Source organism: Lygodium microphyllum, chromosome 1 (genome assembly GCF_053477565.2).
Source record: "Lygodium microphyllum isolate KBCC chromosome 1, Lygodium_microphyllum_v1.1.10, whole genome shotgun sequence".
In the NCBI taxonomy this organism is placed as follows: domain Eukaryota; kingdom Viridiplantae; phylum Streptophyta; class Polypodiopsida; order Schizaeales; family Lygodiaceae; genus Lygodium; species Lygodium microphyllum.
This window is the reverse complement of record NC_141135.1, coordinates 162258318-162284310: the sequence shown is the minus strand read 5'-3', so window position 1 is coordinate 162284310 and position 25993 is coordinate 162258318. Positions and strand designations below refer to the sequence as shown.

The 25993-nt window shown below is 39.6% G+C and overlaps 1 protein-coding gene across 5 annotated transcripts in view; it reads left to right on the top strand.

Moving 5' to 3' along the window:
• Positions 1–25540, top strand: part of LOC148041902 (argininosuccinate synthase, chloroplastic-like) — a 143181-nt gene extending 117641 nt beyond the window's left edge. For 3 of the 5 annotated variants that reach the window (XM_087683944.1, XM_087683936.1, XM_087683939.1), the window contains 5 exons: positions 3962–4144; positions 21081–21155; positions 21271–21456; positions 21576–21664; positions 24353–25539. In XM_087683944.1, coding sequence (XP_087540070.1) covers positions 3962–4144; positions 21081–21155; positions 21271–21456; positions 21576–21664; positions 24353–24908 — 1089 coding nt within the window. In that variant the 3' untranslated portion in view covers positions 24909–25539. Of the gene's footprint in view, positions 1–3961; positions 4145–21080; positions 21156–21270; positions 21457–21575; positions 21665–24352 lie in introns of all 5 variants that reach the window. The other 2 variants (XM_087683942.1, XM_087683947.1) reach the window with 1 other exon arrangement.
• Positions 25541–25993: the final 453 nt, after the last annotated feature.

Here is a 25993-nt window from a genome sequence, read left to right as displayed (position 1 = left end):
TGTGTACCGATACTCAACCAGTACACTCATCTTGGGATTCTCTCACTCTCGCTCTAAACATTGTTCTTACTTCTTTTTTGTCCCGCCCTTCATTGTGCGCTCATTCCAATTTGTTGTTTTAAACTTTAAAGTTTATACTTTAAAATTGAGACTTTAGCATTTACAATTTTATGTGCATTGTATAGGTGAATATTTGTGCATTCAAGTTGATGAGTGACACTCTTGTTAGTGTACATCAAGAGACGGACGAGGAGATGATTTCTATGGAGCTCTATAGAGAGCTTATAGCAGCACATACTCATAACACTTGCAGTCAACGTGCTCATGGGCAACGAGTTCGAGTAGGTGGTAGAAGGGGCATGTTCATTCGACACTCTCTGACATTAGGGAGGGGTGGTTTAAGTGGCTTGAAGACATATGTAAGGCGGGGCTCTAGTAGCTCATATCTCATGCATCATGATGACATTATCCCCTTGCCTACACAGCTAGTACCTAGGTTGCCATAATTTGATGGTGATAGTAACCTTATTAGTGAGGATGAGTGTAAGAGTGTCTCATCATTCGATACTAGGGAGTCATCTTTAAATTCTTTTGATGAGCACTACAATGGTTATGATAATAGTGATGCCTCATTGTAGATTCATAGATCTCTTGCTATTTTGTATATACTATCATTGTATCCACATGTCACTATGATGCATTATACATAGACCATGTATGTGCACAATCCATGCGATTGCAATGGCCACCCTTAGTCTTATTTTTTAATGAAATGGCTATTTTCACTTTAAACAAATGCATTGTGTTTTATCGTACCATACCATATTGTACCTTCTGTACCTAACAACTATACTTGGCTATTCTCTTTTCCTTGAAACCTATCCCACTCCTGTTCCCCTTTAACTTTACCTTTTGCTAGTATAGGACATCAAAACCTTTCTTGTTGTTGGGATTTTAACTCAAGGACACTTCCAATTATTTTTCTACTCCTTACATGTCAGGTATATATGAGAGGCTAGTCAATTGGATGTGAGGTTTCATGTTGGTTAAGATAGAATTATAGCAATGTGAAAGTATAAAGGATCTTGATGCTCTAGAGGAAAAAAGACCTAGAATCTAATGAAGGATTAGGGGCATAAAGAATTAGAGATAAAGTTTCCATGTGTTTCTTAGTAAAGTTCAATATTGTTCACCTATGGAAGGATGGAAATGGATGGAGGAGGGTGGTCTAGCAAATCATCCTCAATATTGCACTTTACCTCGAAGTGTTTTAGTTAGAGCCGAGTTTGGATGGGAAAGATTGCACCTCCACTCCCCTAGTGATGGATAGCTCGTTTATGTAGTGGATCTCAGACGTACTCAGTTTGCATCTAGAATATTGTATGCTAACAATATTTCTACTATTGGGATCACTATTAAGTATACTAGTCATTGTGAGTTGGTATACAAATGTGTATGGTTTGTAGCTAGGCTTTGAAACTATACATTTTCAAGGTTGCTAGCATGTATGGAATCCAAGGAATGTACATTTGGATATGATGTATATTTGCAAAGCATGTATGGGATACATGAATTGTATGTAGCGTGCATTTGCAAGTGATGGAGGAGAAGTACAATTGCATAAATTACATGTGGTTTGCAGTTGATGTATGCTTTATATGACTATCATGTGGTACATTATTGCTATTAGGTGTTGTTTATGCTCAATTTATGCTCAATATGATTGGGTTTTGGCATTTGGCTATATCCCTTATGGTTTTGAAAGTAGCTATGTTCATGTGTGTGGATTCTAACCAGTTTCAATGACCAGCATTTTGGACATGCAAAGGGCATAGGCATGGTTTAATAGGTCCATATGTTGTTTGATTATGAAATTAGCATGCATTCTAGTAGTGGCAATGGATGCTTTTGACACATTGCAGTGCAATCAAGGGCGATTGCAAGGATTTTAAGGGGAAGGTCAGTCACAAAGATGTGAAAATTTGATGCTTTGCTTAGCATTTGATTTAAGTGTTAATCAAATGTGCTAATTTTAGATGCACATGCGATGTGCAAGTTAGTTATTTCACAATGATGGGCCAAGGACTTTAAGATGTCAGTAAATGTCAAAGGCAAATGTTGTAATAAGTTGTGTTTGACAGGTAGTAGGTGGTATGTGGTGACAGATTTTGGCCCAGATAATTGTATTAGTCACTAAAGTTATTGGTGACAGTAGAAAATACACGTCGATTAATTAATTAATGCCAATTCAATGGCTAATAAGCGTTTGAGTATTCTTGGATGACAAATTGGCCTAGTGAATTTAATTGTTGGTTGGTACAGTTAATTTTGTGAGCAAGTTGAAAGATGCATTTAGAAGGCTACCACTTGGCAGAACTCGCCCACGCAAACGAGACTATTGGAGCCTCCTTCCAGGATGGCTTAGATTGCGAGAGGAAGAGAGACAGCTGCTACTACAATTTCCCGGTCATTGGAGGTAGGTGATAGCTGCTCTAAGCTGTCTAAAGGCAAGTGACACCATGTTTGGGACCCACAAGTGCAGTTGATTACATGTGGGGCTCCTATTAATGGTTAGTTGCAATCAATCAGCCATTTATATTAGGGCAACCCTTGAATTTCAGCTAATTTCAGCTTTCTCACTATTCTCTCAGCCAATTCATAGTTTTTCTCATGAGATGTTGGTCAAATTTAAGTCCAAGAGGTTGCAATTGAAGAATTTATGCTAGTAAACCCTAATTTAGGGCAGAAACTAGGGTTTTTCAGCCACCCTACGAAGAGTGCTTAGAATACTGAGTACTTGAAATTCAACTGAAATATGGGGATTTCAAAGAATTTCAAGAGGCCAGCCAAGGCGTAGATTGAAGATTAATCCCCAAGCAAACCAAGGAGCATATTGGTTTGAAGGCTTGCTAGTTGCTATGGACAGCAATATATATTGAAGATCGAAGGAGATTAGGTTGGATCTCAATGCACTTTAGCCTTTAGCAATACAAGTTAAAGAAATACCACAAGGGGTGCCAATTTTTGTGGTCAATCGGGTGTCCAATTCCAATATTAAGTATTAACATTTGTATCTTTAGTTAATGTGAATTTATGCTTGCTATAATTAGTGCTTAATCAGATTATTCAGTACCCTATCCAAGAAGGAAGGCTGATTTCACATCTTGCCAAGGCATTCAATGAGTTTGAGTTCAGTGAGCTCCATGTTTAGCATTCACATTTATCGGGACAGATAATTCTAGTGCCAAGTGCAAACACAGCTGGCTTTCCAATTAAGGGTATAGGAACTCAGTCTATACAGAGAGTCCGTTTGTGCATTTTTCTAATCTGAATGAAACCTAAGTTCTAGAAGTTAGAACGGACAAATCTGTTTACATTTATTCAGGATAGATCCACTTGTTTTGTTGTGCAATGTAAAGGAGGGACCATTAATCTTCATCGGTCTTCCTCATTCTTTGAACATATGCTTTAGTGGGATGACTATGCAGGTAATCTTGTTACAGCAAGCTAGGAGAGGTAAGACTATGTGGACAATAACTTTGCCAGTAAACTTGTACTTACAATAGGAGCTTGAAGAAATGAAGTGTGGGTGATAACTGCTGGATGATCTTGTGTTTTGCTATCTACTCAGTTTTCTCAGCATTTTGCTTTGACTAGGTAGGGTTTTGCTCTTTGTTTAGTAGTTAGAAAGGGCGACCATGTGTGTATTGTCCACTCAATTTTCTCAGCATATTGCTACTGATTAGGTGGACTGCCCAGTGTTATCTTTATGAATGTTGTTAGTCCTTATGCTACAATGTAGTTCTGCTTGTCTAGGAAGCCATTTCTTTTGGTTGGAAGTTTTCTCCTTTTGATTACGAGTTGCAAGGATGGTTTTAAATGCTACACCTTGCCACATTAATTTTGGGTTATAGACACAATTGATGGTCATATGGCACTAAATTAATTTTATCTTTTACAGGGTGCAGGTGAAACTGAAGGCCTGGAGGCCAAAGCAAAGGCCAGTGGGGCAAGTGCACTAGTTATCAAAGATTTGAAAGAAGAGTTTGTAAAAGATTATGTATTTCCTTGCTTGCGAGCAGGGGCAATATATGAAAGAAAGTATTTGCTTGGTACATCAATGGCTCGTCCTTTGATTGCAAAGGTCATTCTTTGAATAAATATGCTTCAATGTAATAGCAGTTGTTGCTTGACATGATTTGGCTTACTGCCCATCTTATTCTTGCATTTGTTGATTCACAAGTCCATATTTGCATTAGTAAACTAGCCTGATGTGTTCTCTTATTTTCTGAAAAGGTGGGTTATGTTTAATGGTGATTTAAATAGGCACGGAGTAACAATCTGTTGTGTTACCAGAAATGCAGAATATCTTAAGCATAACATTATAATTAATCAGGACCTTTATTCAATCACAGAACACAACACCACATGCACGGACAAGTGAAGCCCCTTTGTTTAAGCTTTTGAAATCCTCTACAAGCAGCCAGGCAGCAGAGCACTGGAGCTTATTGTGTATTCTAATAGGAGTAGACTTCTGGCTAACGATGCATTTGATCTGTGCAATGCTGGTTAGGTGTTTTACTGAACCGCAAGGCACTTCTGGTTAATGATGCATTTGATTTGTGCAATTCTGGTTATGTGTTGTACTGAACTTCAAGTTGTATAGATGGCTGGCTAATTGAGGAACATGTGTCAAAATATGTTTGAAGTGAAAGGAAGCATCTGAAACTATGGCTGCTCCACTGGGCAAGCAGGTATAGAATTCAAGTTTCTAGGTCTGCTGCCTTGAAAAGTTGAAAAACAGCAGTGAGCAAGGAGGGGAATTGAGAGGTTTGATGATGAAGTGGTGAGGAAGGTAATGTGGGTGATGGCTATAACCAGCTTTGGGCTCTCTTCAGCTTCTGTTGGCAGAAAGAAAGAAAGAAAGAAAGTTATATTAATGTCTACAAAAGGCCAAATCGGCCCATGAGAACCAAAATGTTACATTTGAATAGTCGGGGAATTTTCTCCAAGTCCAAGATAGCTGTCATCTAGTTCTATGACTAAGTGGAAAATAAACAATAAACAATACATAGCTGATAAGTACAAATTGATGTCTAAGCGATATACAATGTGGAAGTGCTCAAGAGGCACTCTCATCCTAAGATATCTCTCATGGGTCTATTTGGCATAGGGAAAGTGCTCAGGAGGCACTCTCATCCTAAGATCTCTCTCATGGGCCTATCTAGCAAGGTATGGTCCGCCAATGACGGTGTAGTATCCTGTGCATTTGCAGATGATGCCTCTTGCAGGGGTGTGGACTAGTGGGACATGGACAACGGGCTTTGCACCTCTCTATGGCTATATCTAGGGTGGTTCCCAGTGGTGGGGACTTGTAGTGGGGGCAGTAGTCGAGACTTGGTCGAACTGTGTGAGTGTATGCTGGTGTGCGGCTCCTTGTCTCTGCTCTTGGGTCTGTAAGATGTGCTGTCAGGCGACTCAGAAGATGAAGCAGAATTCTTGAGGAATACAGTCTGACACTCAAAGGGCACGAGATCCGTTTCACCTCCTAGCCTTGCCTAGTTAATTGCTGGCCACTCTCATCGTGATCCGATTGCCAACCGTCAAATCTTGGTGAGTCCTACTATTCTTGGACTCTCTTTACTTCTAGGCTCCCCTAAACCCTGTTCGGGCGCCTAAGGCCCCGGACAGTCATGCCTCGTGCATGTTTCCCTTAATTTACCTTATAAATATAACATTTCTTTCCCCTTAAGAATCGGTTTCGTCCTCGAAAACGATATTTGGAAGGTCTAACTGTAAATTGGGAAACCTTTTCTTTAAGGTACTTACTTGCTCCCATGTTGAGCTTTCTTCTGAACAATCTTTCCACTTAACCAAACATTCTTGATAAATAGTATTCTTTGTTCGTCTATTACGAACATTTAATATTCTTTCTAGTTCATGTGGATTAGATTGGTCATTTAATAGCTCTTTAATATTATCATTTAAAATTAAATTATCCAAATCACCCAGCTTCTTCCTTAACTTACTTGCATGAAAAACTGGATGTATTTTACTACCAGCAGATAGTTGGAGCTTGTAAGCCAGTTCTCCCACCTTTTTAAGGATTGTGAAAGGACCACAATACTTGGGTGAAAGCTTTGGACATTGTCCCTTTTTCATAGTTTTAGTTTGTTCAAGCACCTTAAGATAGACCAATTCTCCTTCTTTAAAGGAGATGTCTCTTCGGTGAGGATCTACATATGCTCTAGCTCGATTTTGAGCTTTTTTAATATTTTCTTGAGTAAATTTTAACATACTATTCATATCCTCCAAAAAATCCTTAGCTGCCTGAACCTTTTCCTGTAGGACTGCATAAGGAGCTCTGGGCTGAAACCCATACATTAACATAAATGGACTATATCCAGTGGAAGAGTGCTTGGCACTATTATATGCAAACTCTGCTATCGGTAGATACTCTTCCCAATTAGTTTGCCTTTTACTTACATATGCCCTAAGCATATCTTCAAGGATTTGGTTAACCCTTTCAGTTTGCCCATCAGTTTGCGGGTGATCCGCCGTACTCATGCTAAGTTTAGTATCCAACTTCCTAAATACCGCACGCCAAAATTGACTATCAAATTTTCTATCCTGATCAGAAACTATATTTGCCGGAAGGCCATACAATCGGTATATGTTCTCTACGAACAATCTAGCCAATTCTGGTGTTTTAACATCAGTTGAAGTTGGAATGAACCTAGCCATTTTGGTTAACCTATCCACAATCACCCACACAGAGTCATGCCCCCTCTGTGTTCTGGGTAAAGCAACAATAAAATCCATGGAGATACTCTCTATTTTCCCGAAGGAATCTCTAGTGGATGGAGAAGTCCTCCCATTTTCAATCTTTCAGCTTTATTAACCTGGCATTTATTACATTTGACCACATAATCAAGGACGTCCTTATTCATTCCAGGCCAATAGAACTGCCTTTTAATAAGACTATTAAGTCTTATTAACTCCTGGATGTCCCACGCTAGGGGTATCATGACACTCAAAGAGTATTAAGCGCCTTATTTCAGTATCTTTCGGGACACATATCCTACCCTTGTAGAGTAAATAACCATTATCAATGGTAAAATTCTTCCACTTGAATCCAGTTTGAGCAACCCCTAATGCTCCATTTCCTTGTTGAACATCCTCAGATATTCCTTCCTCAGTAGAAGCACTTTCATTTGGATCCCCATTTTTTATTGCTTTCCATATGTTGGAATATGCCGGATCAACCTGGCATTTTCCTTTTAAAGATTTAAGCAAGTTGGAAGTGAACTGAGTAAAACTTAATTCATTTATGATGGGCATTTTGCTGAGTGCATCAGCTACTATATTATACTTTCCTTTTCTATATCTTATCTCATAGTCGAACTCTTGGAGGAGTTCGGCCCATCTGGCTTTACGCCCGTGTAAATCTGGTTGATCATTAAGCCACTTAATGCTTTTATGATCCGATAAAATCAAAAGTTTGGCACTGTACAGATAGTGCCTCCATTTCTTCATTGCATGTACTATTGCATACAGCTCCCTCTCATAAACAGAATAATTCTGTTTTGCACGGTCTAATTTTTTGCTTTCAAAACCAACTGGTCGACCTTCTTGTAATAAGACCGTGCCTATCACCTTATCACTGGCATCAGCTTCAACCACAAATGGTTTATTGGGATCCACTATTAATAATACTGGAGCTGTAGCAATAGTTACTCTAAGTTTTTGAAAACTTTCATTTTGGTCTGTTCCCCAATTAAAGCTCTTTCCTTTCTCTTTAAGTTGGTCTGTCATTGGAACAACTATTTTGGCATAATCTGGAATGAATCTACGATAAAATCCAGATAAACCTAGGAAGATCTGCAGCTCTTCCAGGTTCCTTGGAGATGGCCATTCAATAATTGCCCTAACTTTTTCTGGATCCATTTTGATTCCCTCTTTCGAGATAATATGTCCCAAATATTTGACCTCTTGTGCAAAGAATTCACATTTAGTTTTCTTCGCATAAAGCGAATGTGTTCTTAACAGTTGGAATACTAATTGTAAATGTTCCAAATGTTCTTCTCTTGATTTACTAAAGATCAAGATATCATCCAAGAAGACTACTACAAAATGTCCTAGATAGGGCCGTAAGACACTATTCATTAGCTTCATAAAGGTAGCTGGTGCATTAGTGAGGCCAAAAGGCATCACCAAAAAATCATAATGCCCATATCTAGTACGAAATGCTGTCTTAGGAACATTTTGTGCCTTAATTCTTACTTGGTGATAGCTTGATCTTAAATCTATCTTTGTGAAGAATTTTGCCCCTTGTAATTGATCAAAAAGATCTTCCATTCTGGGCATAGGAAATTTATTTTTCACCGTTATTTTATTAAGTGCTCTATAATCAACACAAAGTCGCATAGAACCATATTTTTTCTTTACTAATAAAATTGGCGAAGCCCAAGGTGAATTACTGGTTGATAAATCCTTTATTGAGGTAATCCTTAATTTGTCTTTTAACTTCTTGGTGCTGCGTTTCACTTAACTTATAAGGTGGTTTAGAAATAGGGTGAGTATCCTTATTTGTGTCAATTGGGTGATTTATATCACCCCTATCTGGTGGAAGGCCACTTGGTAAATCAGAAGGAAACACATCTTTAAATTCATCTAACAGACTACTTAATTCATTATTTACATTCAACTCACAAACATAAGAAAATTGTTGCTTTATATTACAAAAAGTAAAAGTGTTTTATACAGGAAGAGACCATAACATGTATACCTCACAAACTTCCTTCTTTATCAGCTTTTGAACCTCAGTGGAACACAGCAAAGGATTATCAGATACTTCATGTTCACCTTGAATAACAAAAGTCTTACCATCCCTTTCAAATTCCAGTGTATTATGATGGTAACTACGTTTTAAGGATGGTTCCAATCTCCATAGCCACTCCCTCCCTAGAGCAATATAAGCTCTTTCCATGTTCATAATTTGGAAATCAAGTTTATCTTTATATTCTTGAATCTCAATTTCCAAATTGGATACCATTGTATCCCATATTTTATTATCTTGACCTTGCATCATACGAACAACATATTGATGCCCACTCTTTTGTTGGGGAAGTTGCACTTTTTTGACAAGTGCATAATTTATAAAATTATGTGTAGCAGAGTCATCAATCATGACTCTAACCCTCTTTCCAGCTATCAATCCATGCACTCTAACTAAATCATGTGGACCAAAGGTAGGCTGCCACATAGAAGTTGACATACAATACTTGTGTTGTACATCCATGTGCAAGACCTCTAAAGATTTATACCTTTCATGCCCCTTTAATTCTAAGGTCTGTACTACATGGATTTGTTTTTCTTTTCCCTTGCCCTTGTCCTTATCCTTTCCTTTGTCTTCCCCCTTTTTCCTTTGAGGGCAATTCCAAGCAGCATGGTTAGGGGATAGGCAATTGAAACACAGCTTTTCTTTTTTGGCCTTATCAAAGTTGTCTGGACTTAACTTTGGCCTTACATATTGTTTCTTCTCAAAAGGTTGTTTTTTACCCTTAAAAAATGGCATTTTCCTTTTAAATTTGCCCACAAATTTTGAGGTTTCCAATTCCTTAGACTTGGGCTCCGTATCAGTGAGACTAGTGAGTGTACGTGGACGCATACTATCTTCATTGATTAATGCAAATTTAATTGCCTCTTCCAGCATCTTAGGTGAACTCCTTTTTACTTCCTTTTTACAGGCTTTATCTAGTCCCTTAATGAATCCTCTTGTCTTTTGAAATTCATCTATTCCTTCCAATTTGAGGATTATCTCACGATATTCCTCCAAATATGTCAGCAGGGGTCTTCCCTTTTGTTTGACATAATCCCAATCTTCCCAGTTTCTTTCCATTTCATTTTCAGGAAGGAATTCTTTCAAAAAGACGGATTCAAATTGAGCCCAAGTTTCAGGTATTTTATTTACCTCCTTTAAAGTTCTCCACCATTTATACATTTTGGGCCCCAAAGTTAAACTAGCCTCCAATGCTTGGAGATGTGGTGGAGTATTTTTAAGTTTATGTAAATCTTCCAATTTTTGGAGAAAATTAAAGATTGTATCTTTATTTCTATCTTTTTCCTCCCCGTGAAACTGAGGGGGTTTCATAGCTTTTAGAACTGATTATCCCTCAACTTGTGGTGGGGTTCCTTAGGATCTCGCATAGTCACATCTAAATCTTTCGATGAAGATGGGATATTCGAGGTTTCTACCTTATTTTTATCCCTTTCTAACAATAAAGTTAATTGAGATTTTATTTCAGTGAGTGTTTGGGTTAAAAATTCTATTTGAACCCCCTGAGCTTGCACACGAGTAGTAAGATCATCAAATTGTTCTCGTGTAGCAAAGAATTCTTCCCACTGTTCTTCTTGCATCTCCGTTTCATGGGAATCTACCATAGGGTGGTCCCCAGAACTAGAACTTTCCATTACTCCCTCTTTCTTTTTTTCTGCGATTAATACATTGGAAATGGAAAGCAAAGATAAAAAATTTGCATACAAGGTAAAGTACTTCCCTGATTATAATGGCAGGCAACTGCTGCTGGTTTTGTAAATAAACCTGAAGAGTAAGGAACAAATTTTGTCTTCACGGACTAAAGTAGTAAACCAGTCATGCCGGAAATGAAGTTCTGTGAGAAACGGAAGAATCACGAAAATGACCGGTATATCTTCTAGGTATAAAGCAGATTTGACTGGCTTCAGTCAGCTGGTAGCGATTTAAGTCCTGGCTTCAGTCGGGTGGAAATGATCCTATTGTAAAACTGCGCCTCGAAGACAGTCGTGTGACGTGTAGAACCTGAAGTACCGTCTGACGCTTTCCGTCACGGCTTACAGCAGTCGCCTTACGCCTTTCGTCACACGCCTTTCGTCTCCCTGCTACGTGTCACACTTTCGTGACGTGTCACGACCACAGCTTACAACTTCGTGTGGTGACCAAAAACGACTGACGGATGACGTGTCAGGCGACCTTAAACGACTGACGAATGACATGTCAGTCGAATCGTCTGGCCCTTGCGCTTGTAATCGCCTGAAAAAAAAGCTTTACTAATGACTAGCAAGATTAGAACCCGACGGCTCTAGCAAGATTCGATGGCGGCTCTGATACCAATGTCAGGCGACTCAGAAGATGAAGCAGAATTCTTGAGGAATACAGTCCGACACTCAAAGGGCACGAGATCCGTTTCACCTCCCAGCCTTGCCTAGTTAATTGCTGGCCACTCTCATCGTGATCCGATTGCCAGCCGTCAAATCTTGGTGAGTCCTACTATTCTTGGACTCTCTTTACTTCTAGGCTCCCCTAAACCCCGTTCAGGCGCCTAAGGCCCCGGACGGTCATGCCTCATGCATGTTTCCCTTAATTTACCTTATAAATATAACATGTGCTCTCTGTGACAGTGCAACAATTGGCAAAGCTGTTTGGATCGCATGTATGTCATGCATGAAGATTCTTTTTTGCAACAATTTTGGGAACTTTCCCCTAGTGTTTGAGATACTTAAGCACTCTGTTCATGCCCTTAGACGTTTCTTGAACAAATTGCCATTGTATTTTAATTCTTCTTTCCTCAGGCATGCAATATTTGATGGCTATATGCAACAGCTATAGTGTCAAAAGTGACCAGATTTGACTGGGAAAAAAGCATAAGGTTTTAATCTGACTAAGAAAGAACCAAAGAGCTAGATAAGCTTTGCCAAATCTTGAAAAAGGAAAGTGGAGTCTGAGAGAAGTTGACAATATTTGAATAAGCTCCTACAATCGAAGACACAGTTAAAAAATGGGTGGAGCACTCTCATTTGAAGCACCACATCTATGACAAGTAGGAAGAGCAATCCTTTTGGTGACAAGCAATGAACTTGAAGCAGCAACACCAATTATACATCTCCAAAGGAAAAGGTGCCACTTGAGTACAGCTTGCTCCAAATTTTGAGTAGCTTCAATGCTATCCCGCACACATGCAGATGCACGCATGCGTGCACGTGCATATTTATGTGTATGTATTCCAAGGCAGTTTTAGTTAGGCACGGATCTGTAAATCCATACACATCTGTATCTGCATATGTGTGTGTATGTATTCCAAGGCAGTTTTAGTTACATGCCTCTCAGTCTGCAACTCCACAGTGACACACACACACATCTGTATGTGTAGGTATTGGGGTGCGTTTACTCCCGAGTTACCCAAGTGACCCTAATTGGGAGCATCTACAGATCTGCGAACACGCATCTGTATGTGTAGGTATTCGGGTGTGTTTGCTCTGGAGTTACCCAAGTGACCCAAATTGGGAGCATCTACAGATTTGCTGGAAAAGAACCTTTGCAGCAGGATTTACCCAAGTTACCCAAATCCGGAGCATTTACAGCAGCAAATAGCCCAAAACTTCTTGGAAACGTTTAGCAACATAGTGTGTAGCAGTAGCAAACTTGATAAAAGCTAGAAGAAAATAGGAGGGGATGGATCATCAAAACACAGTAGAACTGGCAATACCACCTGGATAACAAATCGCACCCTCCCCAAAACAACACCCCCCCCCCCCCCCCCCCCCCCCCCCCCCCCCCCCCCCCCCCGGCCCAAAAAAAAAAAAAGGAATTAGACAAGGAATGAACCAAAGTCTACTTCTCAACTACTGTCTGGAATGGTAACCGGCCACACGTCATTAAATTGGACTAGTGGAGCATACTCAGCAGGTTGAATAACAGTTAATCTGGGACTAAACTTAAGGACTCAATTTAATATTTAGAGGGACTTGTCTAAAGTTTAGGAGCCCCCCAATTATATATTAAATAAAAGTTTTAATATTCTCTACTTGCATAATTAGGCTAAGCTTTTCTCCTTTTTTCTTGAGACGAGAGAAAATTTCTCATTGGAACAAACTATGCCAAGGCAAAATGCAAAATACAAATCAGCCCTGTTAGGACTTTGATATCAAAATATATAACAAGGGGAAGTCTTTTACAAAGCTTGAATGAATAGCCAGTCAGGACTAGATAATGCCAGACCACGTGGGATTGGAAAGGGAAGAAATTGCAAGAATCCCATGTCCTGAGAAAAGCATCTGTCCTCCTCATAGTCCCAAACTGCCTTGTATCCTCTCCATTTCTTGTGGAGAATCTGCACAATGTCTGTCCGAATTCTGGAGAGTTTCTGCAGTAGATAAAGTCAATTGTCTGGCTACATCTAGTTGTATGTACCAATCAATAATGCTTTTTATGAGCTCCTGTCTACGGCAATGTCCCCAAGTCTGCACTGTCTGTGAGAAATCTGGCATGATAATCCTACTCACAAGCTGACCCAAAACAAGACAGGCATGACACCCTTGGATATCCTCATATACACGAGGTGGTTCTTTGTTTATGACCCAAGCAATTGTCCCCCCTGTAGCAATTAAATAATTTGCAATGCCATGCAACACCATCCCAAGGGCTTACGAGCTCTTGGGCAATCCCATATGCAGCACCTCTGTCTCCTCGTTCTCCTCACATGTAGCGCAAGGATAGGTTCTACACCATAGCCAAGTCATGTATCAGCCACTAAACTCATGTGCACCAGGCTAAACTCATGTGTGCCGGTAAATAAAGAAGAGTGAAATCTTTCTTGGTATAAAGTTGTCTTCCAATCTTCTCTAGAAGTTTGCAAGGCTAAGATATGCCTTATAGACCAATGCTAAGTTGCAATTGGCACCACTCTGATCTTTATACCCAAAGAAGGACACATAAGAAGGTGTCTTTGCAAATGGTTCTCTCCATGCCTACTTCCTAGTTTCTCGTTGAAGCCTTTATAGTGGCCTCCTTTTGTATGCCCAATGTCTTAGTCTAGCTATCATACAAGTTTGAGGGTTCGAGTCCCATTTACTAATTTTTGTCACAATGAGCCACAACTCTAATCCTCTATCAAGAGCATCATGCGACCTTGATTGATCCAAATCCTCTCGCCCAAGTCTACCATCCATCTCTATTGAGAAAGTAAACATACTCTATCTGCTAGTGGCTACCACTACAAGAAGTATCTCTATTCTCTACTCTAGTGAAGAGCCTAATCAATGTCTTCATAGTTTTTGTGTTTGTCCTTCATTCTGGGGATACCACCTCCCTCATGCTCTTCATTATGGCTTTAGCCCCCTTGATGCCTCAGAGTCTTTGACTTTGGATGCTCTGAAGTCTTTGTCTTTATATATAATCTAGTAGCTCATGAAAGGCAAATCACTCCCCCACTTTAGAAGCTACTGTAAGGAGAACCTTGTCTAAGATTAGAAGGGTCACGGATGCCTTTCTTTTAGGTTGTAAAGTGTCACAAATCCAAAATTCCATGGATTTGTACCAATTAATAAGAGCTCTTGAAGCTATGCAAACGACCTTCATTGTAGATACAAAAACCCTAAAATTCTCCTCACTCCATCTAGGTAAATAGTTATCATTTGCAGACTCTACATCCAACAACTCAAACTTTGAGATGGGAAGTTTGCCTTTGAATGTCAAATCTATCACCTTTGGCCCCATCAATGAGGACTTGGTTGTGAGCTAATGAATAGAGAGCAAATACATCTTTGATCCATTGTTTTGAAAAACCCATCCTCAACATGGTACCCTCTAGAAAGTTCTAATCAACTCTTTCATAGGCCTTCTCAAAATTGAGAAGCATAACGATGAGGTCTTGTCCCCTATATTATAGAAGAGGTGTGGACATCCAAAAGGTGAAGAATATTGTCAGGGATGTTGCGCTCTCCAATAAAACTAGGTTTAGGTAGGGTGAATGGGTCTAGTTTGAAGAGAGAGGCTGAGAATGATCACTTTGGCTAGCATTTATACGATATTCGAAGCAAAATGATTTGTCTCCATTGGGATATCTCCAATTTGTCTCCACTACCTTTTGGGATGTGTCACGAGGACATGAAATTTTGATGCTTTGATTAGCATTTGATTGTGTTAATCAAATGTGCAAATGTGAGATGCACATGTGACATACAAGCTAGTTGTTTTACGATGATGGGCCAAGGACCTTGAGAAGGTAATGGGTGTCAAAGGCAAAAGTACTAATAAGTTATATTAGTCGAGTACTAGGTGGTACCTAGTGACAAATTTTGGCCTAGAAGAGTTTATTAGACGTTAATATCACAAGTGACATTAGGAACTATGCATTAATTATTTAATTAATATTAGTTGAGGGCTAATAAATGCCACGATTTCTTGGATGACAAACTGGCCTAGCCAATTTCATTGTTGGCTGGTATAGTTAATTTTTTGAGCAAGAATTAATAATTAAAATGATTTGAAAATTAATTAGAAGATTGCCACTTGGCAAAACTTGTCCATTCAAGTGAGGGAAAGGCTACTAGAGGCTAGTGGAGTCTCATTCGAGTATGGTGGAGGTTGAGAGAGGAAGCGAGAGTTGCTGTTGCAAATTTTCAGCCATTGGTGATCAGCCTAACCATTGGAAACTATCAAAGAGCTGCCCTAAGCTGATCAAGAGGCCATTAGAGATAGTTGACAGCTCCTATAGGCTATCCACAAGTAGGTGGCAGTAAGTTTGGGGCCCACAAGGGCAACTTACTGCATGTGGGGCATCTATTGATGGTGGGCTGCAGTCAATCAGCCACTCATAGCAGGGTAGCAATAAATTTCAGCCAATTTCAATGATGAAACTCTAAAATTTCTCTCTAGCTTCCTTTCTATTCTCTTAGCCAATTCATAGCTTCCCTCAAGAGCAGTGAGCCAATTTCAGTCCCAAGAGGGTAAAATTGAAGAATTTTTGCTGTTAAACTCTAATTTACATTAGAAATTGTGGTTTGCCAGCTACCCTAGGAAGAGTACTTTGAAATTGGGGCATAGTAATTGAAATTCAACAGCTGAAGTTTTGGGGTTATAGAGAATTTCAAGAGACCAGCTAGTCAACATTAGGTTTGTTGTCAGAATTTGTCATCCAAGGATTAAAATTGAAGGCCAATCCCCAAGCAAATGAAGGGGCAAATTGGTTTGAAGGATTGCTAGTTGCTATGGACAACAAGATATATTGAAGATTGAAGGAGATCGGGCTAGATCTCAATATACTTCAACCTTTAGCAATACAAATTAAAGAAATACTAAAAGAGACACCAGTTTTGGGGCCAACTTGGGATTAAATGTCCAAGATTATATAGCAATATTTACATTTTTAGTTTATATGACTTTTATGCTTGTTGTAATTAGTACTTAATTAGGCTCTTTACCAACCTAACCGAAAAGGAAGGCTGGTTTCATGGTTCCATTACTAGGATACCATCAATTCCCTTAACTTGGTGGTTTGAAGAATTGCCGGTTGCTATGGATAGCAAGATATATTGAAGATTGAAGGAGATCGGTGAGCTAGATCTCAGTATACTTCAACCTTTAGCAATACAAGTTAAAGAAATACTAAAAGGGACACCAGTTTTGGGGCCAACCTGGGATCAAATGTCCAAGATTTGTGGTAATATTTGCATTTTTAGTTTATATGAATTTTACGCTTGTTGTAATTAGTACTTAATTAGGCTCTTTACCACCCTATCCGAAAAGAAAGATTGGTTTCATGGTTCCATTGCTGGGATACCATCAATTCTCTTGACTTGGGCTTGAGACACCTGATTCAAGGTTAGAAGGTTTGCTTTAGTGCTGAAATTGTGTTCAACTAAGCATTTACAGCAAGAATGTCTCCCTATAGTGAGATGGGATCAACTAGTGATAATGCATCTCATTCTGAAAATGCATATAATGAAGGGGAAAATGCAATATCTTGGGCAAGGCACTGAGCATGGGCAGCAACAATTAATGTTGGTTTAGACAAAAATGTGGGTCCTTCTAGGACTCTTGAAGCTGATGACCCCCAAGAGCAATAGAAATTTTATGAATAATTCAAAGATCAGCTAAGGATATTAGCTCAAATGTTTGTGCCATTGGCAAATAATCTTTAGTTAATGCGCTTTTTGAACTCCCCAAAGGAGGGTAAGAAAGGCAAGAAGAGAAAATCAGCTTGAAAGAGCTTTGGGACAGCAAGATGCAATGAATGAAGAGCCAATACAGCAGCATGATGTTCCAAATGTCGATAGTAAGCATAAGCAAATGGTTTCAGTTGGGGCAATCGATGCATATGCAAGGCCACCTTGGAAGTTCCAATCCAATGCTTTTTGGACAGCAAGGCATGCATACCAATGTGAGTTGCTCGGGATACTTTGGTGGTAGTGTAGATTTTCCAAGCAATGGCTGATAATACTTTAGCCATGGGGATGCAAGGATTATATATATTTGGTAGACAGCCACCTATGCATAGTATGCAAGGCCCATGTATCCGGGTGTGGCAAGTGGAATGAGAAACCCAATGTATAGCAATGTTGGCATGATGTTGGTGCACATAGTGGCAAGTTTGTCAATGCATATATGAAGCCCACTATGTTTGGGATTCATGGTATTGATGTCGGTCATGCAAATGCTCCATATAGTGTTGGTCATGAGGGAAATGCAGCCAATGTACCCTTTTTGGTAGCAATGTGAAAGTTCCAAGGATCTACGTGGTCTAGAGAGATAAAGGCCTAGTGAAGAGTTACAAGTAAAGTTTCCATGCACTTCTTGGTGAACTTTCAGGGTTGTTTCACCTATGAAAGGATTTAAATGGATGGAGGAGGATGACGTGGTAGATCATCCTCATTGATGCACTTTGGATTAGCCTCATTCAGGCTCAGCAAAGCATAGAAGGTCCAAAGTATTGTCTGATGCTCAAGGGGGAGGGTGCATCTTTACTCTCCTAGTGATGCACAACTTAGTTATGTAGTGGATCTCAAATGTACTTGGTTTGCATCGAGGGTATTGTATGCTGACAGTAATTTTGTCACTATGATCACTATTGAATGTACTAATCAGTATGATCACTATTGTATCAAGGATATTGTATGCTGATAGTAATTCTGCCACTATGATCACTATTGAGTTTACTAGTCACTACAATTTGGAATGCAAATGTTTATGATTTGCACCTAGGGTTTGAAACTATATATTTGCAAGGTTGCTAGCATACATGGAATGTACATTTGGATATTATGTACATTTGCAAGGCATGTATTGGATACATGAATGGTATGCAATGTACATTTGCAAGTGATACATGCAAAGTATATTTGCATGAGTTACATGTGGTTTGTAGCTAATATATGCTTTACATAAGTTATTGCTATAAGGCACTAATTATGCATTTTTTATGCATTATTTTGCCTCAGTGGTCAAAGTAGTATTGGGATTTGGCATATTGATTCATCTCTTATGGTTCTAACAATAGTTATGATTCATGTCTATGAATCATCATTCGTTTAAGTGACTTGAATTTTAGGCATACAAAGGGCATGGGCATGGTTAACTAATAGGTGCACATATTGTTTAACTAGTATGATGGTGGCATGTATTCTAGTAATACCAACGGAAGCTTTTAACACATTGCAATGCAATCAAGGGTGATTGCAAGGATTTCAAGGGGGAGGTCTGTCATGAGGAGGTGAAATTTTGATGCTTTGATTAGCATTTGATTAAGTGTTGATCAAATGTGCGAATGTCAGATGTGGATGTGATGTGCAAGTTAGTTATTTTACAATGACAGGCCATGAGAAGTCAATGGGCATCAAAGGGAAAAGTTGTGATAAGTTGCCAATTAGGTTGTAGCTCAAGTGGTTTGAGTGTGTGGGTGTGTAAATGGGTGCCCGAGTCTAAACATTGGGTACACATTTGAGGCATCTTTCAAATTTCAAGCCTTTCACCAAAAAACAAAAAAGGGTTGTAATAAGTTATATTTATTAGCTACTAGGTGGTACCTAGTCACAAATTTTGGCCCAGAAGATCTTAACCATTAATGTCACTGGTGACATTAGAAACTAGATATTAATTAATTATTTAATGTCAGTTTAGGGCTAATAAATATTCAGGATTGCTGGAATGACAAAATTGCCCAAGCAATATAATTGTTGGCTAGTATAGTTTTTTTTTAAAATAAGAATTAATAATTAAATTAAATTGCATAATTTTAATTTTGTAAATTAATTTAATTGGGCTGAAAATAGCTGGAAAATGCATTTAGAAGGTTACCACTTGGCAACACTTGGCAAAACTTGCCCATACACGTGAGGGAAATGCTCTTAGAGCCTGGTGGAGGCTCATTCCAACGTGGTGGAGATTGGAGAGAGAGAGAGAGAGAGAGAGAGAGAGAGAGCTGCTGCTCTGATTTTCGAACGATTGGTGATCAACTCAACCATTGCAAACTGCCAAAGAGCTGCCCGCAATTGATCAGGATCCAGCTTCCTCTCTATTCTCTCAGCCAACTCATAGCCAAATTCAGTCCTAACAAGGTGCAATTGAAGAATTTCCACTACTAAACCCTAATTTCCAGCAAGAATTAGGGTTTTGCAAGCCACCCTTGGAAGAGTGCTCAGAAATTGGGGCCTAGAACTCGAAATTCAATAGCTGAAATTTGGGGATTTCAGAGATTTTCAAGAGGCCAACCACTCAACATTAAAATTAAAGGCCAATCCCCAAACAAACCAAGAGGAAAATTGGTCTTAAGGCTTCCTAGTTGCTATGGATAGCAAGATGTTTTGAAGATTGAAGGAGATTAGATTGGACCTCAGTGTACTTCAACTTTTAGCAATATAAGTTAAAGAGATACTGTGAGCAGCACTAGATTTGGGGCCAACCTAGTATCCAATGTCCAAGATTATGTGGTAACATTTGCATTTTCAGTTTATATGAATTTTATGCTTGCTGTAAATAGTGCTTAATCAAGTTCTTTACCACCCTATCCGAGAAGGTTGGTTTCAAGATGAGATGAATCAATCTCTTAGCCTCACCGGCATATTTCTAAATGCCATAGTCTCTTGAAATGCTGCTAAGAGTCCTATGCAGATCACATCTTGATAGCTCAAGAAGAAAGTTGTTCCTCAATGGTAGTGCCAACAAGGCCTTCACAATCTCCTCCTCTGTGACCTGTCTAGAATATTTGGGACCTATAGTGAAAAGAATTCTTTGTTCACCCTATCCCCTCTGTGGATCTAGAAAGAAGCCCTCGCACGTGCTTACTATGATCTAGCTTCCTTCATAGTATCTATTGTGCTTTGGCTGCATGCATCCTCTTGGCCACCCACTTGCAACCTAGTTGTCTTTCCTCCTCCCTTTGAAGCATTGCCAATGAGGCTCTAGCAAAGCCCCCCCTTCCCAGGCTCTCTCTCTCTCTCTCTCTCTCTCTCTCTCTCTTTAAGTGACCTTCCCTCTTGCTCCTAGACATGCTAGCTCACCTCTTGTAGGAAAGAACTTGGCCCTCCAAATCTTGATATAATGTCCTACCTCAAACCCTCATCATAATACAATGCATAACAATTTCGGCATTGGTAGAAATTCTTGTGACTCTCTCCATAAGAACAAATTGTACCAATGCATGGTCCAATAAAGTGGTTCTTGGAATAGTACTGGGTAGACCCCCTCTATAATAATCATCTATATAAAATCTGTCCAACCCAGAGATCCTATCACCAACTGTCAAATTCGTTTGGAAAGCCGAAGAGAACCTGTAAATGTGCAAAATTTTGTCATGAACCAAGGGTCCTGTCCCATAATGTGGAATACAAAATCCTCCCAGGCTTCAGTGATGTCATTTCGGTCTTTGTATGGACACATCTGTGGGGCTCTCCTAAAGCAGATTGCTGAAAGGTCTTCCCTTGCAAGCCCAAATTCTCTGCCTCTCTCCAAAACAAGTGTATCTATCGTCAAGTTGGACTTTTTTTTGTTGGTTTTTTGAATTAGCATCAAGGATATTGTGTGCACTAGCAGATCATTCTTGTCGGTCTGTATTTTCCTGCATGAGAGTTGAAAATTTAGTGGAATGAGCCTTCTGCCTTTCTCCTTTACGTGCCCCCTCCTGTTCAAAGTTGAGAAAACTTGTTCTTGCTTTTGTTTCTTGCGTTCATTCATGATCACATTATTCCATAGACAAGGTATTTCATGGTCAAAAGGACCTCATGTTTGGTTCTAGAAAAATCCATCTGGTTTGTTCATTTTTTGACAGGCGATGGTAGATATTGCCAACGAAGTAGGCGCAGATGCTGTTTCTCACGGTTGCACTGGCAAGGGCAATGACCAAGTGATAAGTTTAACCTTAGTCCCTATACTCCAATGCTCAGTGTTGAGCTCAGAAAAGCGCTCAGTGACATGTCTTTACAAGTTTGGAATCTTTATATGAATCCATTGATTGACAGGTGCGGTTTGAGTTGACCTTCTTTGCTCTCAATCCAAAGCTCCATGTGGTTGCTCCTTGGAGGGAATGGGATATCAGGGGGCGTGAAGATGCCATTGAATACGCAAAGAAGCATAATGTGCCTGTTCCAGTCACAAAGAAATCTATTTACAGTAGGGACCGCAACCTCTGGCACATTAGCCATGAGGTATGGAGAAGAATCAGCCTTTAGAGATTTGCTATCAAGGTTCTACTTAATAAATAAAATTATTTCTCCTTCCAAAAGAATGATCAACTTGTGCTTATTTTTCACCACTTTGTTGATAGGGGGATATTCTGGAAAATCCAGAAAATGAACCTCGGAAGGACATGTATGTGATGACTGTGGATCCAGAGGAAGCACCAGATCAACCAGAGTAAGTTGATTCTTATGCAAATTAGCATGCTTGAGATTGGTGTTATGACTGGTACAGCACTTTTGCATCTGCTTAAAATGAATCAAAGGAAAAATGAGTTGGCCACAAATGTCAGGTTTTTTAAAAATATGTTTCATGGTGTGTTTGGTGTCCACAAGCAAATGCTTTGTATGATTTAGAACATCCATATATTGTTTTGGAAGAAAAAAGGGGGAACTGCACCACTGAGCACCTTTGATCTTGAAACTGCATGCACTTTAATAGGAATTTAAATTTTTTTGTGAAAGGATTATGTTTGAGGCTTAATACTCAGAAAGAAACATTTGTCTTCCTTGTATTGTATAGGAAAGCAGCTTATTGTGAAAGGTTGTGAGTCCATGTCTGCAGTTTTCTTATTGCATGTGAATGAAAGCTTGATGAGGATTGTCTTTTGCTGTGCTGGGTTGGCTTTCTTACTTTGTCCCGTGGTTGGCTTAGTTAACTCTGTGGGCGGGTGTGCGCATGAGTCCTGCTACTAACTGAACTGTGGACTTCAGTTGCTGATGCCCGAAACATAGCAATACTATCTAGATGCATTATTGTGAGCTTATCCATCGATGAAGGTTGATTTGGTGAACTTGGGATGCCACATTGAGTCCTGAAAAGCAGAACTGGAACAAAGTGGCTAGGGTTCCTAATTCTTTATCCTCCCTTGTATGTTTCTGCAACTTGTCACAAGCATATGAATGGAAGCTTGATGAGGATTGTCTTTTGCTTTGCTGGGTTGGCTATCTTACTTTGTCCCGTGGTTGGCTTAGTTAACTCTTCAACAGTGAGATTCATGTCACTACACACTTAAGGTATCTGTTTCATAATAGGTTTTGATTATTCTAAGACATGCACAGCAAACTCTAGTCCATAATAAAATCTAATGCATCCACACAGTTCACAAGTTGTTTTGTCAATTTCCCTACTTCTAAAATATTTGGCTCGCTTTGTTCATTAATTCTACAAGGGGAGCACTTAGATCACTGAATGACCCTTTTTCTGTACTCTGTCTCAAATCCTATTTTTGAATTTCTTTGAATCTGTAAGTGCTTCTTCAACCTCAAAGTTTTAGTGTGTCTTTGAATCTGTAAGTGCTTCTTCAACCCAAAAGTTTTAGTGTTTGTATTTGCCATTTACTTATGATATATATTAAAGTTGTTCTCAGTCACACGATTGGTTGTATTTGCTCGAATATCCTTATTGTTTCCCACCTTGTATACTGGATGAATGTTTCCTATTGTTTGCATCATCTTGGAGAGATGTTAGGAGAAGAGGAGATGGTGAGGGCAGAGACCAATCGTATCACCATTGCCAAAAACAATGGTACTTCTGGGCTTGTTTTTGGTAAATTGAGGGGAAGTGTAAACAACTCGGATGTAAGCTTCACACAAAGGCAAACGACATGTATTTTAGGTTGGGGGGACTTCTTCTCTTTTATTATTGAAAGAGAAAACTCAGCTTTCTATTTTTATTGGCGTCTTTATAAATTAATATCTTTTGCCAAATATTATAGACCTTCGCCGGAAGGATCGAATTTCTTGGAGCAGGGTAGGAAGAGTTCTAACATGGAATGCATCCAGTGTTCTTGAGGCCATCACAAGAATTGTACAAAATGAGTCGTAAGTGGGGTGGGGCTCTCTCCATTTTGGGTGTCTTTTGAGGTGTCTGTCTCCTTGTGGATGAAAAAGGTATTTTGTACGTGAATATAAGTTTTGAATTATTGGCGTGGCCTACTTTGCAATTGGTCATGGGATACATATGCTTTTTGGGTGTTTTCTGGGTTTGAGTTTGCATTAAAATATTCTAGTGCTGGCTATTTTACAAGCAGTGGATTCTACCAGGGAATAACGAGGCAAATATTCATTATTTAAACTGACCCTTCATGCCAAGGGTCTTAGTTTTGAGCCCTGACATGTATTACTCCAGTTTTTCCCCTGAATGATATTTAAGAACACGGTCATTTTGAAGGAAGTCTCTGTGGAATGGATCATTACACACAAAGTGGGGCAGAAAAATGATCTTGGCAGAGACTTTCCTGTTCATCACTGGGCCAGTATAGAAGGGGAGGACTCTGGGGTTTAGAATCTTACAGGATTTTAGAGCCTTCTTATACCTTTTCAAGGTTCAGCAAAGTGTAACTTGTTTAGGCCAAATCATGAAAGCAGTCAACTGCATTTTTGACAGCATATTAAAAGGAGGTTTCACTCCTTCTGTTTACTGATTTGTGAGCAATTCTCTGACAACTCGCTCGTTCTTCTTTCATGTTTTTGGTATGGAAATGGAATTAACTCTGCCTGAAGAAATGTGCATCACATTAATAAACATGATCAACAAAGAAAAATAGTGATTCACAAAAGTATTGTGCGCTTTTTTTCTTTTTTAATTTTGTGGCGGGGGGTGGGTGGTGTTGAACACAGGATAGGGGAGAGGGTACAGGAGGGAAGGAAAGTCCAAGGCACAGGGAGGAGGGAGATGGAATAGGGAGAAGTGGAGCAGCAGGGAAGTTTGGGGCTCTGTGTCTAGCTTGTGTGTGTTCATCTTTTCACAACGATATGAATCTGTAAAACCTGCTCTGTGTTTGACAAGCTTGTGTGTTTATCTATTCACAATGATATGTATGGATCTGTAAAACCTGAAGTTACATGGACCTTGTAACCACAGGTATGTGCAGATTGGTATTGAAGCTGGCACACCAGTGTCTGTCAATGGGACCTGCTTTTCACCAGCTAAGCTTCTAAGCAAACTGAATCAAATTGGAGGCCGCCATGGCATAGGGCGTGTGGATATGGTTGAAAACAGATTGGTGGGCATGAAAAGTCGAGGTGTGTATGAAACACCTGGTGGTACAATTCTCACATCAGCTATCCATGAATTGGAGGCATTGACATTGGACAGGGAAACTATGCAACTCAAGGACACTCTTTCCATCAAGTATGCAGAACTTGTTTACGCAGGTAGATGGTTTGATCCTCTTCGGGAATCCTTGGATGCATTCATGGAGAAAGTATCCTCTACGTTGACCGGGTCTGTCACCTTGAAGCTGTACAAGGGGTCATTAATTGTGACAAGCAGAAAGAGCCCTTTCAGCCTTTATCGTGAAGATATTGCTTCCTTTGAAGAAGGAAGTGGTGTTTATAACCAGGCTGATGCTGCAGGGTTCATTAGGCTGTACGGTTTGCCAACACGTGTGCGTGCAATGCAGCAGCATGGTTTGTAAGCCTGCCTGGGAATCCTGCTGAATTGAAAACATGTTGCATGTATCTGTTGATACAGATAGGGGACCAAATCCTCAATGCCCCTAATGTTTTGTTCGGAAAAGTAATTTCAGTGATAACCATACATCAGAAGGTTGTTCCTGATTTTGTGTCAGGGGGCCTCCAAAGAAATCAGTTTATATATTTACAAACCCTTGTGAAGGGAACTGTGTCACCCGGTAGTATTAGTATTACTTTCATGGGTTTCAGCCATTTCTGGACAGAGCTTGCCTCTTTTCAAGGCTTGACATCAGCAGAGGATCACAGGGCTATTATATGTGAATCAATGTGAATGATATTGTTGGAGAGGTCTTCCTCAGTAATCCACCCAAGTCTTCGTCATCAAATGAAATATCTGTGTAAGATTCTATGCATATTATTTGAGTAAATATTTTTGCACTTTGTATGACACTCAATCAGCTTTTTCATTCAGTTTGGTTGTCTGACAGCAACCAACTTTGGTTTACTAACAAGTGGTAGCTCAGCTTGTTAGACTGAATGCATTTGACAAGAAGATCAGTTTCAGCTCTTGGGTGCGCAACCCTGAGGTACCTGTAGCTCAAAGAAGTGTTTTTCAGGTCTTGTAGTAGGATCAAACATGCGAGAAGTGGCAAAAGGGGGGGGGGGGGGGGAGGGGGGGGTGGGGGGTTGCAGGGGGTTCAAAGAAGTGTGTTTCAGGCCTTGTAGTAGGATCAAACATGTGAGTGTCAAAAACTCTTTTTGGTTCTCTCATTTTGCTTGCATCTCTCTCTCTCTCTCTCTCTCTCTCTCTCTCTCTCTCTCTCTCTCTATATATATATATATATATATATATATATGATTTATTTTGTTTATTATTCGTCTCCAAACACTTGTATCATTTCACGAAGTTGTAACTTATGGTCTCATAGGTCATTTAAGCCTCTTATAGATGTTAATATGTTGTGTCATTTCACTTACAATGGCCATCCGATGCCACAATGTAAGCATGATTCTTTATCATGATCAAGGAATAATGCACTCATGAGCCCTTTTTGCATATAGTAATTGCAACAATAAAGGTTTAACC